At 61.5% G+C, this 11,450-nt stretch overlaps 1 protein-coding gene across 1 annotated transcript; it reads left to right on the top strand.

Annotated features, from left to right (window-relative positions):
* The first annotated feature begins 4,314 nt into the window (after positions 1-4,314).
* Positions 4,315-11,450, top strand: ZFAND2B (zinc finger AN1-type containing 2B). Its single transcript, XM_065413638.1, has 9 exons — positions 4,315-4,369; positions 6,144-6,238; positions 7,323-7,454; positions 8,413-8,564; positions 9,331-9,438; positions 9,674-9,743; positions 10,366-10,442; positions 10,953-11,037; positions 11,406-11,450. The coding sequence occupies exons 1-9, from the start codon at positions 4,315-4,317 to the stop codon at positions 11,448-11,450; spliced, it is 819 nt and encodes a 272-aa protein (XP_065269710.1).

Raw genomic sequence — 11,450 nt, 5'->3', positions numbered from 1 at the left:
ACCTTGAGGCTAACCGGTTTAGAAGGGATAGTCAGCATAGCTTTGTCTAGAACAAAGCATGCCAAACTACCTGGATTTCCTTCTTTGACAGGGTACGGGCTTAGGGGAGGGGGGGAAGCAGCAGACATCATGTTTTGATGTCAGTAAGTCTTGACAGTCCCACATTCTTAGACGCAAACAAGGGAAATGCGGTCTAGATTAATTTACTATCAGGTGAACATAAGAACAGCAATACTGGGTCAGACCAATGGTCCATCTAGCTCAGTGTCCTGTCTCTGGTAGTGGCCAGTGTCAGATGCTTCAGAGGGAATAAACAGGGCATTTAGCAAGTGATCCATTCCTTGTCATCCAGAGCCAGCTTCTGGCAGTCAGAGGTTTAGGGACACTCAGAGCAGGGGGTTTTGTCCCTGCCCATCTTGACTAATAGCCATTGCTGGACCATCCTCCATGAATTTATCTAATTCTTTTTTAAAACCAGTTACAGTTTTGGCCTTCACAGCATCCCCTGGCAATGAGTTCCACAGGTTGACTCTGTGTTGTGTGAAGAAATACTTCCTTATGTTTATTGTAAACCTGCTGCTGGTTAATTTAATCAAGTGACCCCTGGTTTTTGTGTTATGTGAAGGGGTGGATAACACTCCCCTGTTCACTTTCTCCGCACCCCGTTCATGATTTGTAGACCTCTACCATACCCCCTCTTAGTTGTCCCTTTTCTAAGCTGAACAGTCCCAGTCTTTTTAATCTCTCCTCATCTGGAAGCTGTTCCATCCCCTATTAATGTTTGTTTCTAATTTAGACCCCATCATTGTATATGTATAGTTGGGATTATGTTTTCCAATGTCCATTACTTTGCATTTATCAACACTGAATTTCATCTGCCATTCTGTTGCCCAGTCACCCAGTTTAGTGAGATCCCTTTGTAGCTCTTCGCACTCTGCTTTGGACTGAAGTATCTTGAGTAATTTTGTATCATCTGCAAATTTTGCCACCTCACTGTTTACCCCTTTTTCCAGATCATTTATGAATATGTTGAACAGCACTGGTCCCAATACAGACCCCTGGGGGACACCACTATTTACCTCTCTCCATTCTGAAAACTGACCATTTATTCCTTCCCTTTTGTTTTCTGTATTTTAACAACTTACTGATCCATGAGAGGACCTTCCCTCTTATCCCATGACTGCTTAGTTTCCTTAAGAGCTTTTGAGGGACCTTGTTAAAGGCTTTCTGAAAGTCCAAGTACCCTATAGCCACTGGATCCCCCTTGTCCACAAGTTTGTTTGACTCCCTCAAAGAATTCTAGTAGCGTGGTGAGGCGTGATTTCCCTCTACAAGAGCTGTAGACGTCACATGTTCCTCTGTGTGTTTGTTTATAATTCTGTGAGTGCCTAACTGGTTGAAAGACGGTACTCAACGAGTAATTCTCAATAGGTCACTGTCACACCAGGAGGATGTATTTACTGAGGTCCCACCTGTGACAAAGTGGGAATGTTCTTAATGTTTTCTCTGAATACTGTGTGGGTGCCTCAGTTTCCCCCATGCAGTTCTCAAGTCTCTAGGTGGTGGGATCAGGGGGTGTGATGGTTGCAGAGCCCGAGAGGGCCAGTGTGATGGTGTCTGCACAGAGAAGGGCCGACACTCTGTCTCCTGGCAACTGATGGCCTGGGCCCCTCCTCTGCAAAGGTGCGGACTGAAGGTGTTGGAGAACAAAGAGATCAGGTGACCTCCTGGCCCGGGAAAGAGACAAAGGGAGAGGAGGGGCTGGAGAGTTTCAGTTTGGAGCTGGCTGAGGAAATGGAGGGGAGGCCAGACAGACCTCCTAGCCCCCCCAAGATGGTCCTGACTGAGGGGGTCCTGTTGTCTGTACCTGCAAGACCTGTCTTGGACTGTATTCCTGTCATCTAAATAAACCTTCTCTGTTACTGGCTGGCTGAGAGTCCTGGGGAATCGCAGGAAGCCGGGGGTGCAGGGCCTGGTCTCTCCCACACTCCATGACACCCGGGGTCAGTCCTCGGTCTGGCACCAGGGCCGGCTCTAACTTTTTTGCCGCCCCAGGCAAAAAAGAAGAGAGCCACCCTGCCGTACCCCCGCCCTGTGAGCGCTGCCGAAATCCCCGCCCCCCCAGCGCTGTGCCACCTGAAGCCCCGCCCCTCCTCCGAGTGCTGCACCGCGCCAGCCCCCGCCCCCCCCGAGCACCACGCTGCCTGAAGCCCCGCCCCCCCAAGCACCACGCCGCCCGAAGCCCCCGCCCCCGAACACCACGCCGCCCGAAGCCCCCGCCCTCCCTCTGAGCGCTGCCCGAAGCCCCCGCCCCCCCTCCGAGCACCACGCCGCCCGAAGCCCCCGCCCCCTCTCCGAGCACTGCGCCGCCCGAAGACCCGCCCCTCCAGCACCACGCCGCCCGAAGCCCCCGCCCCTGCTCCGAGCACCACGCCGCCCAAAGCCCCCGCTCCGAGCGCCACGCCGCTGAATCCAAAAAATAAAAATAAAAAATCGAGCGCTGCCCTGCCCCAAGGTGCCGCCCCAAGCACGTGCTTGGTTGGCTGGTGCCTGGAGCCGGCCCTGTCTGGCACTATTCAATATTTTCATTAATTACTTGGATAATGGAGTGGAGAGGATGCTTATAAAATTTGCAGATGACATCAAGTTGGGAGAGGTCGCAAGCACTTTGGAGGCAGGATCAGAATCCAAAAGGTCCTTGACAAATTAAAGAATTGGTCTGAATTCAACAAGATGAAATTCAATAAGGATGAATGCAAAGTACTTCACTGCACCGTGACAAAACGGTGAATACCTGGCCGGGGGTGGAACTTCTGAAAAGCATCTGGGGGTTCTAGTGGATCACAAATTGAGTCAACAGTGTGATGCCGCTGCAAAAAAGGCCAATCTCATTCTGGGTGTATTAACAGGAGCGTCCTAGGTAAGACACAGGAGGCAATTGTCCTGCTCTATTTGGCACGGGTGAGGCCTGGGTCCAGTTCTGGGCGCTGCACTTCAGGAAAGATGTGGACAAATTGGAGAGAGTCCGGAGGAGAGCAACAGACCTGATCCAAGGTTTAGAAAAGCTGAGCGGTGAGGAAAGGCTAAAAGAAGACTGGGGAGGGGGACCTGATACCGGACTTCAAATCTGTGAAGGGCTGTTATAAAAAGGACAGTGCTCAATTGTTCTCAGCGGCCATGGATCGCAGGACAAGCAGTCATGGGCTTAGCTGCAGCCAGGATAGATATTGGGAGCAGCTTTCTAGCTCTCTGAGCAGCCACCGATGCACCAGGCTTCCCGGGGGCTGGGGAATTCCTGTCACTGCAGGTTCCAGAAACAAACCCGTCCGGGCTGGTCTGTACGTGGGGTGAGGAGGGTCCCCCAGCCCCACCTGTCCGTGACTCCACGGAGCTGAAGTTGCACCAATTCAGACAAGAAATAAGGTGCAATTTTTAAACAGGGAGCGTCATTGAGCATTGGCACAATAGCGCAGGGGCCGGGGCGGAGTCTCCAGTGCTGGCAGCTGGGGTGTCTCCAGGAGCCCTGCCCGGGCGTTATTAGCCCCGCCCTGGGGGAGCCCTGCCCGGGCGTTATTGTGGGGACGTTCCCTAGCCGGGCCGTGCGGGGGGCCAAGCTGGTCCCACCCGGCTTTGGTCTCTGTGACAAGGGGTCACGAGTCTCCCCTTCCGCGCCCCCAGCAGCTGGGCTCAGGGCCGGGCCGGACCCGGGACCAGCGGCCGCGCTGCCGGGCGGGGCGAGGAGAGGCGGGCGCTAGGACCCGGGGCGAGGCCAGGGGACCCCGCTGCCCCTAACCCCGCCCACCCGCTCAGCGCCGGGAGCGGACGCGTTGTTGCGTATCGCTGACGTCATCGCGTCTGCGCGTCCGCCCCGCGGAAGTAGGAGCAAGTCCGGGCTCAGGCGGGGTCGGGCCCACATCGGTCACCGGGTGGGTTCCCCCTGCCCCACAGCTGGGTGCCCCGCCCCCCGAACCCCTCCCGCCCCATAGCTGGGTGCCCCGCCCTCTGCCCCCAACCCCCATTGGGTGCCCATTGTCCCGCCCCATAGCTGGGTGCCCCGCCCCCTGCCGGGTGCCCCCCACCCCCTGGGTGCCCCCATCCTGCCCCATAGCTGCCCCCAACCCCCAGTGGGTGCCCGTTCCCCTGCCCTATAGCGGGGGGTACCCCGCACCCTGCTTTCCCCCGGAGTCCCCCCCAACCCCCAGTGGGTGCCCATCCCCCCGCCCCATAGCTGCCCCCAACCCCCAGTGGGTGCCCCCCCCGCCCCACTCACTCTCTCCTCGCTGCTGCAGGGGACCCGGCGCCGGCCCCGCCACCATGGAGTTCCCGGACCTGGGCGCCCACTGCTCCGAGCCGACCTGCAAGCGCCTGGGTGAGGCCCTGAGGCTGCTGGTGGGGCAGAGCCTGGAACCACCTGCCTCCCCTTGGACACCTCTGCCCCCCGAACTCCTGGGTTCTCTCCCGGCTCTGAGAGAGGAGTGGGAGGGGCTGGGAGCCAGGACTCCTGGGTTCTCTCCCCAGCTCTGGGAGGGGAGTGGGGTCTAGTGATTAGAGCAGGGGGCTGGGAGCCAGGACTCCTGGGTTCTCTCCCCCACCCTGGGAGGGGAGTGGGGTCTAGTGATTAGAGCAGGGGGCTGGGAGCCAGGACTCCTGGGTTCTCTCCTTAGCCCTGCCACTGACTTGCTCTGGGACCTTGTGCCGGTTGCAGGACCGCCCTGTCTTGGTGTGACTGTGAAATATGCTGCCGCTGTTTACAGCGCGTTGTGCTTGTGCAGGTTTGGTAGCTCACTGAACTCCCCAAGGAGTTTGCCGTTGTAGCTGGCGGCTCAGGGACCTGCAGCGGAGGTGCACTCTCTGCAGTGGTGTTGGGATCATGTGTATGATTTGTGGTGCAGTAACCGTGACTTTCTAAATCACATTCCTTTGCTTACTTGGTGCCTTAGTGCTTAAAACCTCCTGACAGACTGTGGGCCCCGTGCTTTGTTACAGTGAGGGGCGCAGTGCGTTCTGGGGTGGGAGCGAGGGGCAGCAACCCATGCAGTCCAGTCTGACTGCAACCCCCTAGGGGAGCAGGGGGTGATTGGAGCCCTTCGTGCCTGGGGAGCTGGAGATGTTGGCATGCCCACCTCAAAGCCGGTAAACAAGTGTCTTTCTCAGGAGTGGTCTGATGCTGACGAACCAGCCACAGCCCTTGTTTGTTACCCACGTGTCTCTCTTGTGGGCTGTGTCCCAAGTGTTCAGACCGTTGGAGGATGGTGGGGACCAGACAAATGATCAGTCTGATTCCTGCGCACGGTGCCCCGGTCCCTCTAGGGCTTGTTAGGTGATGGTCGGCAAGCAAGTGCTGAGCATCGTCCCGCGCCAGAGCGCTTCAGCCGCCCAGCTTGTAAAGTGCGTGAGGAGCAGAAGTTCCACCTTCATGTCTGGGGTCTCCCTGCCAAAGAGAACGTGCAATATCTGTCAACAGGTGCTAACTGGCCAGTCCAGGGCTTGCTCCCCTGGCACCTGGCTGTCCCCCAGAGCTCGCTGTGGGGTGGGATCGCTCGTGCTGCGGGAGCTGGCTCGGCTTTGCTCGCTCCTCTCGCTCGTACTGCTCACGAGCGCTGAGTGGTGATTTCTCAATGGCTTGCCTCCTGCCACGGAGACCTGCAGACTCCACTGCTGCTTCTCTTCGGTCGGTGCCCCCTTCTGATTTCAGTGACTGGCATCGTTAGTCTCCTCATGGGGAGGGGGAAGGGCGGGCGCTGAGGTTCCAAACCCTCGTTGTCAAGAGCGTGTCGCTTTGACATGAGAACTGTCTCTTGCTGTCTCTCCTACTGCGGTGACGGTTTCGGGGTCGAGTCCTTGGCATCCCTGAAGAAGCTGTGCCTTTGGCTTGCTAGGAAATACCCCGGATCACTTAAACAACTTTGAAAAGCTACAGACGTTTCGCGTAGGCCATAAAGGTGGGGTTTGTTTTTAAGCTGGAGCAGTGCATGCTGGGAGCGGTAGTCTGGAATGGCTCAGTCTGTCAGTTGCTGCAGCCCTGTGTCCCTGCAGGCGGGCTGTCCCAGGCAGGGTGTGGCTGGGCTGGCCCCTGGGCTGTGCAGTGGGGAGCGCTGACTCCTTGGCCCCTCACCTGCCTGCTGTCTCTCCTGTCTTGCCAGACTTTCTCCCTCTGAAGTGCGACGCGTGCGAGCAGATATTCTGCACCGACCACATCACCTACACCCAGCACCAGTGCACCTCTGCCTACAAGAAGGTAAGTGGGGAGCGGTGGCGGGGGGTGGCTCCGAGCACTGTGCTCCCAGCGGAGTTGGGACTACCTGGCAGCCTCATTCTGAGACCTGCTGAGCAGCTCCCAGCGAAACCTCAGGATCAGACCCCACATGTGCAAGTTAAGCCTGGGACGAGAGAGGCAGGTGGAGCCAGGGGGCTGCCTGAGGCATAGCTGTGTCTGGCTAGTCCGAGAGCGAGGCGAGCATGGCCGGCGACAGAAGGGCACTGGTTGGCCCTGGAATCCTTGTGGCGATCCTCCAGCAGCCGAGCCCAGCGGTGGGGCGGAGAGCACGAGGTGGCGACGTCTGCCAGGCCAGCTGAACGGTTTCTAGAACCCCGATGCTTGGGGATGGAGGGATCACAGCAGGGCTAATGCACGTGGCCACGTCGTCTGCTGAACTAATTCCCACGGGCTTGGCTCGGAGCGCTGCCCGCGAGGCCACACTCAGCAGAGGGGCTCCGGGGGCCGCTGGTGTCAGGCCGGGGCCGTGACCCGTAAAGCTGTGGCGTTGTAGCTGTGACCCTAGAAAGCAGCGGACGGGGTTTTCCATCCCCCCCGCCGCGTTCTTTCCTTGACCTCGCTGGAGCTCCCTCGGGCGATGTGGCTGCGGTGTTTGGCTCTGGGTTTTTACACCCTGGGTGTTTAGTGTCACTCCTCCACGCAGCCCAGGCCTGAGCTGCGGTTCACAAGGGACGGGGTAGCGGCTTTAACCCAAGCCTGGCAGCTGCTCTGCAGGTTCCGTCCTAGCTCCGCTCACGTGGCTGGGTGCGGTTCTGTGGCCTGTGTTGTGCAGGGGCTCAGGATGGATGGTCCGAACCGTCCTTTGCACTTTAACACCTGTTCCTTCCCTGGCCCTGAGCACAAGCTGCCAGCGTTCCCAGGGGTGTGCCTGTGCCCCCGGCCTGCTTGCTTAGCAAAGGCAGAAATAATCCGAAGGGTTAGAAAATACCACATGAGAGAACCATCATCTGCAAGGCAGCTCCTGCCCCTGGGGGGAACGGCACGGCACAGACAGGCCTGGGGTGGGCTGGGGAGCGTGTTCAGCCTGGCCTCTGCTGTGTTACAGGACGTGCAGGTCCCCGTGTGCCCCCTCTGCAACATCCCCATCCCTGTCCGAAAGGGGGAGATGCCTGATGTGGTGGTGGGGCAGCACATCGACCGAGACTGCAAATCCGACCCCGCCCAGCGCAAGCGCAAGGTAGGTGGCTGCGACCTCGCTTCCGCCTGGCCCTAGGGGCCTGTGCCTCCGGGGCTTGGAGGGGGATCTCCGGTTGGCACTCGCCGATGCTGGCTGGGCGCGTTGAGCCAAGTCTGCTGCTCTCAGCTGACTCCCCAGTGGGCATTGGGCTGAATCACATGAGCAGCAGGGTGCAGCACGGTCTGGATGGAAATGCTGGGGGCTGGAAATCAGGATGGGGAGGGGCGGGGGGGCAGGCAGTGTCCAGGCCTGGAATGGCTGTGGGTTGGGATTGGGGGGCACCAGGAGAGCTGGGTGCAGGAAGCCCAGGCCTGGAACAGCAGGGGCTGGGGTGCTGCTGCTGTGAGAGGAACTGAGGGAGGCGTCACAAAATCTAATGGAAGCTAAAGTTAGAAAAATGAATCTTGTTTTGAAGTAGCAACTTTCCCTCGGGGGGGCGATTTGTCATGGGAACCACCGTCCCTTGGAGGCCGTGACAGGAGCCTGGACCCACCCCAATTCAGCCACAAGCTGCTGGGCTCTGTAGTGCCCCTTACGGCATAGGAAAGGACAGGTCCTCGCTGTGGGAGTGCCAGCGTGCGGCGCTCTGGCCTGTGCCACGCAGGTCAGATGAGGGGGGCAAAGTGAGCTCTTCCGGCCTTACCCCTGTGAATCTACAAGCTGGCAAAGCCCCTTTGCGCTGCAGCACTTGGTCTCTGCCAGCCACCCCTGGCGCTAGAGCTGAATTCCCCAGAGAGCAGCGTGGCTGGGGGCTGGAGCTGGGACTTGGAGACCTGGGGTCTGACCCAGCCTTGCTGCTGGCGTTGGAGCTCCTGGAACATACGTTGCCAGGGCTCCGGCCACGTAGTGACCCCATAGCGGGGCCGGACGCTGCTGCTGGGCTGCTCCGTGCCGGTCGGGGACGGCCCTGTGTGCCGCGAGCTCGCAGCTGCTCACCGGGTGCCTCGTCTCTGGTTAGATTTTCACCAATAAGTGTCTGAAGCCCGGCTGCAAGCAGAGGGAGATGATGAAGGTGATCTGTGACCAGTGCCACGGGAACTTCTGCCTCAAGCACCGGCACCCCCTGGATCACGACTGCAATGGGGCGGGGCGCCCCCTCTCCAGAGCCGGGTAACGGAGGGGAGTGGGGGGGGAGAAGTGCTTCGCCAGGGCAGAGCCATGCCCACCACAGTGGTGATGACAGGAGAACTGCATAATCTGCGCTCACCCTGCCTCGTGTCCCAGCTCCCCCCCACGACCCCTTCCGCACCGGCTGGGTCTGCTTCGGGCGCCCTGGTTCCACACACACACCCCGCCCCGCGCCGGCTGGGTCTGCTTCGGGCGCCCCGGCTCCACACACACACCCCGCCCCGCGCCGGCTGGGTCTGCTCCGGGCGCCCCGGCTCCACACACACACCCCGCCCCGCGCCGGCTGGGTCTGCTCCGGGCGCCCCGGCTCCACACACACACCCCGCCCCGCGCCGGCTGGGTCTGCTCCGGGCGCCCCGGTTCCACACACACACCCCGCCCCGCGCCGGCTGGGTCTGCGTTCTGGTGCCAGGCGACCCCCTTGCAGGGCTGCAGCCGCAAGGTGCAGAGGAATAAGGGCCCCCTCCCTTGACGCTGGTCTGCGGTGCAAGCCGCTAGCACGTCCGACGCTCCTGCTGTTCGTAGCGGGTCTGCCCGAGGGGCGCGCAGCACTGAGTGACTGCGCAGAGAGCAGGGGGTGAGGGCCCACGCGGGAGATGAGCACACAGGACAGCAGGAAGGATGCAGGGCGCACGGCTGGGGCTGAGTACCCGAGGGAGGGGTGGGGGACATCCAGGGATGCAGAGACAGAGGGCTCTGAGCCCCCCCGGCAGGGGAAGCTGTTACTGACGGACGGCGTCTGTCGCAGACATGCTGCGGTCGCGAGAGCCCAGGCATACTCCTCTGTGGCAGCCGGGACGTCGAGCAGAGGAGCTTCCAGGCCGGCAGCCAGCCCCCCTGCTCCAGCCCCAAGCAGGTACGATGATGCCGACCCCTCCTCTCGCCCCCAGGGCCTGGCTCGGGTGGTTAGACCCAGCAGCCCCTCCAGAGAGCCGGTGTGTCGAAATCCCCCCTGCCCCCTGGGGGGCTCGCACATCCCCTTGGCCTGCTGGGAGGGGCACGGAGCCGGGGTGGGTGTGTCCCTGCCTGGGTATTGGCCCCCCGAGCTGCTCCGTGTGCTAGCACTAACCCTGCTCCTCCTCTTGCCCCAGAGGTGGCGTGATGGCAGCACGGCAGCCCAGCAGCACCTCGCCCCCAGCCGTCGCGCTGCAGAATGGACTGGTGAGTGGCCCGGCGCGAACCTCTCCCAGTGAGTGCCCTGGCACGGAGAACCGGGTGCCCTCGCTCCCCGGCTGTACAGCCTCATCACCCTGAGTGTGAGGTACCCACCAGAGCAGGGCAGAGAGCCAGGCACAGGAGCCCTGTTCTGGAGCCAGCTCCGTCACCCAGCGCTCCCCAGGACGCCTGGGCTGGCGCTCGGCAATGGGCTCGGTGACACTATGACAGAGCCTGCACGTGAGAGCCAGGGCAGGCCTGAGGTCTGCTGGAGCCTCTTAGGGGACCAGGTCCGGCCATTGCCTCCCTCGCTGTGCTGTGTGAACGTGGAGCCGTGCGACAGCAGCAGCCCCTTGCCACAGGCCGGAGGGGCGCGAGCTGCTGCTTGGTGAGCCTGTTCCCTGCAGGGGAGGCTCTGAATCCGGGCGCATTCCCTCTGACCGTGTCCGACTCCCAGGCCTACAGCTGGGCCTAGGGTGGGAGGTGGGCCAGACCCCCCCCCCCCCCATGGCTGGGGGTCAGGGTAGGACTGCCCCCCGCAGCGCGACCTCTGGGGCTTGGTCCCGCCCTCTCTCCAGGGGGTGGCTAAGCCGGGCAGTGCCGTGGGCACACCCCACTCTCGTTTCAGAGCGAAGAGGAGGCGCTGCAGCGAGCCCTGGAGATGTCCCTGGCAGAATCGGTGCCCGGCTCGGCACGGGCGCTCAGGTACGGTACGGGGCTGGGTAGGGCATGTGACACGCTGATGTTCCCCTGAGAACCGCACCCCACGAGCCTGCACAGGGCACCATTGTGGGGGCCTGTCCCGGAAGGGGACCGGCTGGGGAGGGGCCGAGGTGCGTTAACTGTCCTGGGCTGTGATCCCTTCACCTCTTGCCAACGAATAGGCAGGAATAGACTGTGCCAGGACCTGGGAAGGGCCAGGCTGCTGCAGGGAGTGGTGCAGTCCAGCAAGTGGTGCCCTTTTGAGCCCCGTTCTTCAGTCTGGTTCCAGGGGTTCTGCCTGGGGGGGGAGGGGGGTGTCTCTGCCTGGTTCTCCTGGCTCCGTCCCAGCTGGGACGCCTGCAGCCTGGCTCCCGAAGTCCCCTGTGCTGTTTGCACGGGGATTGTCCCAAAGGCGCCCCCAGCCTCGCTGGGCTCAGTAGCCCGCTGCTGGGAGCTGTCCCTGGGGCGGCTGGGCTGCGGGGTCTCCTGCCCCTGAACAAAGGCTGTCTCCAGCAGCGCGCAGGAGGAGGAGGACCTGGCCCTGGCGCGGGCGCTAGCCACGAGCGAGGAGGAGTACCAGAGGCGGCAGCAGGAGCAGGTGAGCTGAGCTGAGCTGCTGGAGGCTCCGTGCTGAGGCCCGGCTCTCACCAGGTTCTTCCCCACTCCTCGGCACCGGGGGCTGGAGCTCTGCAGCCCCGCTTCCAGGCTGACGTGAGCCGAGGCAGGACTGTCCCCGGGGGCAGCCTGACCTCCCGCAGTGCGGAGACCCCACTGGCTAGGGGAGCTGAGCCCCTGCCAGCTCCAAGGGGAGGGGTCAGCCCTGCTGGGGCGAGGCCTGGGATTACTGCAGCAACCCCAGGCCAGTTTCGCCAGTCTGCCCCATCCCTGCCCTGGAGGCCCCCTGAGTGCTGCGGGGGGGCGGGGCGGGGGGGGCGCTTGCTCACTCCTGCTGTGTTCACGTTGCAGGCCCAGAGCCGGAGTTCGAGGCCATCAGACTGCAGCATGTTCTAG

The sequence above is a fragment of the Emys orbicularis genome, chromosome 11, assembly GCF_028017835.1.
Source record: "Emys orbicularis isolate rEmyOrb1 chromosome 11, rEmyOrb1.hap1, whole genome shotgun sequence".
Taxonomy (NCBI): domain Eukaryota; kingdom Metazoa; phylum Chordata; order Testudines; family Emydidae; genus Emys; species Emys orbicularis.
The sequence above is the reverse complement of the archived record's forward strand: the minus strand, read 5'-3'. Positions and strand labels throughout refer to the sequence as shown.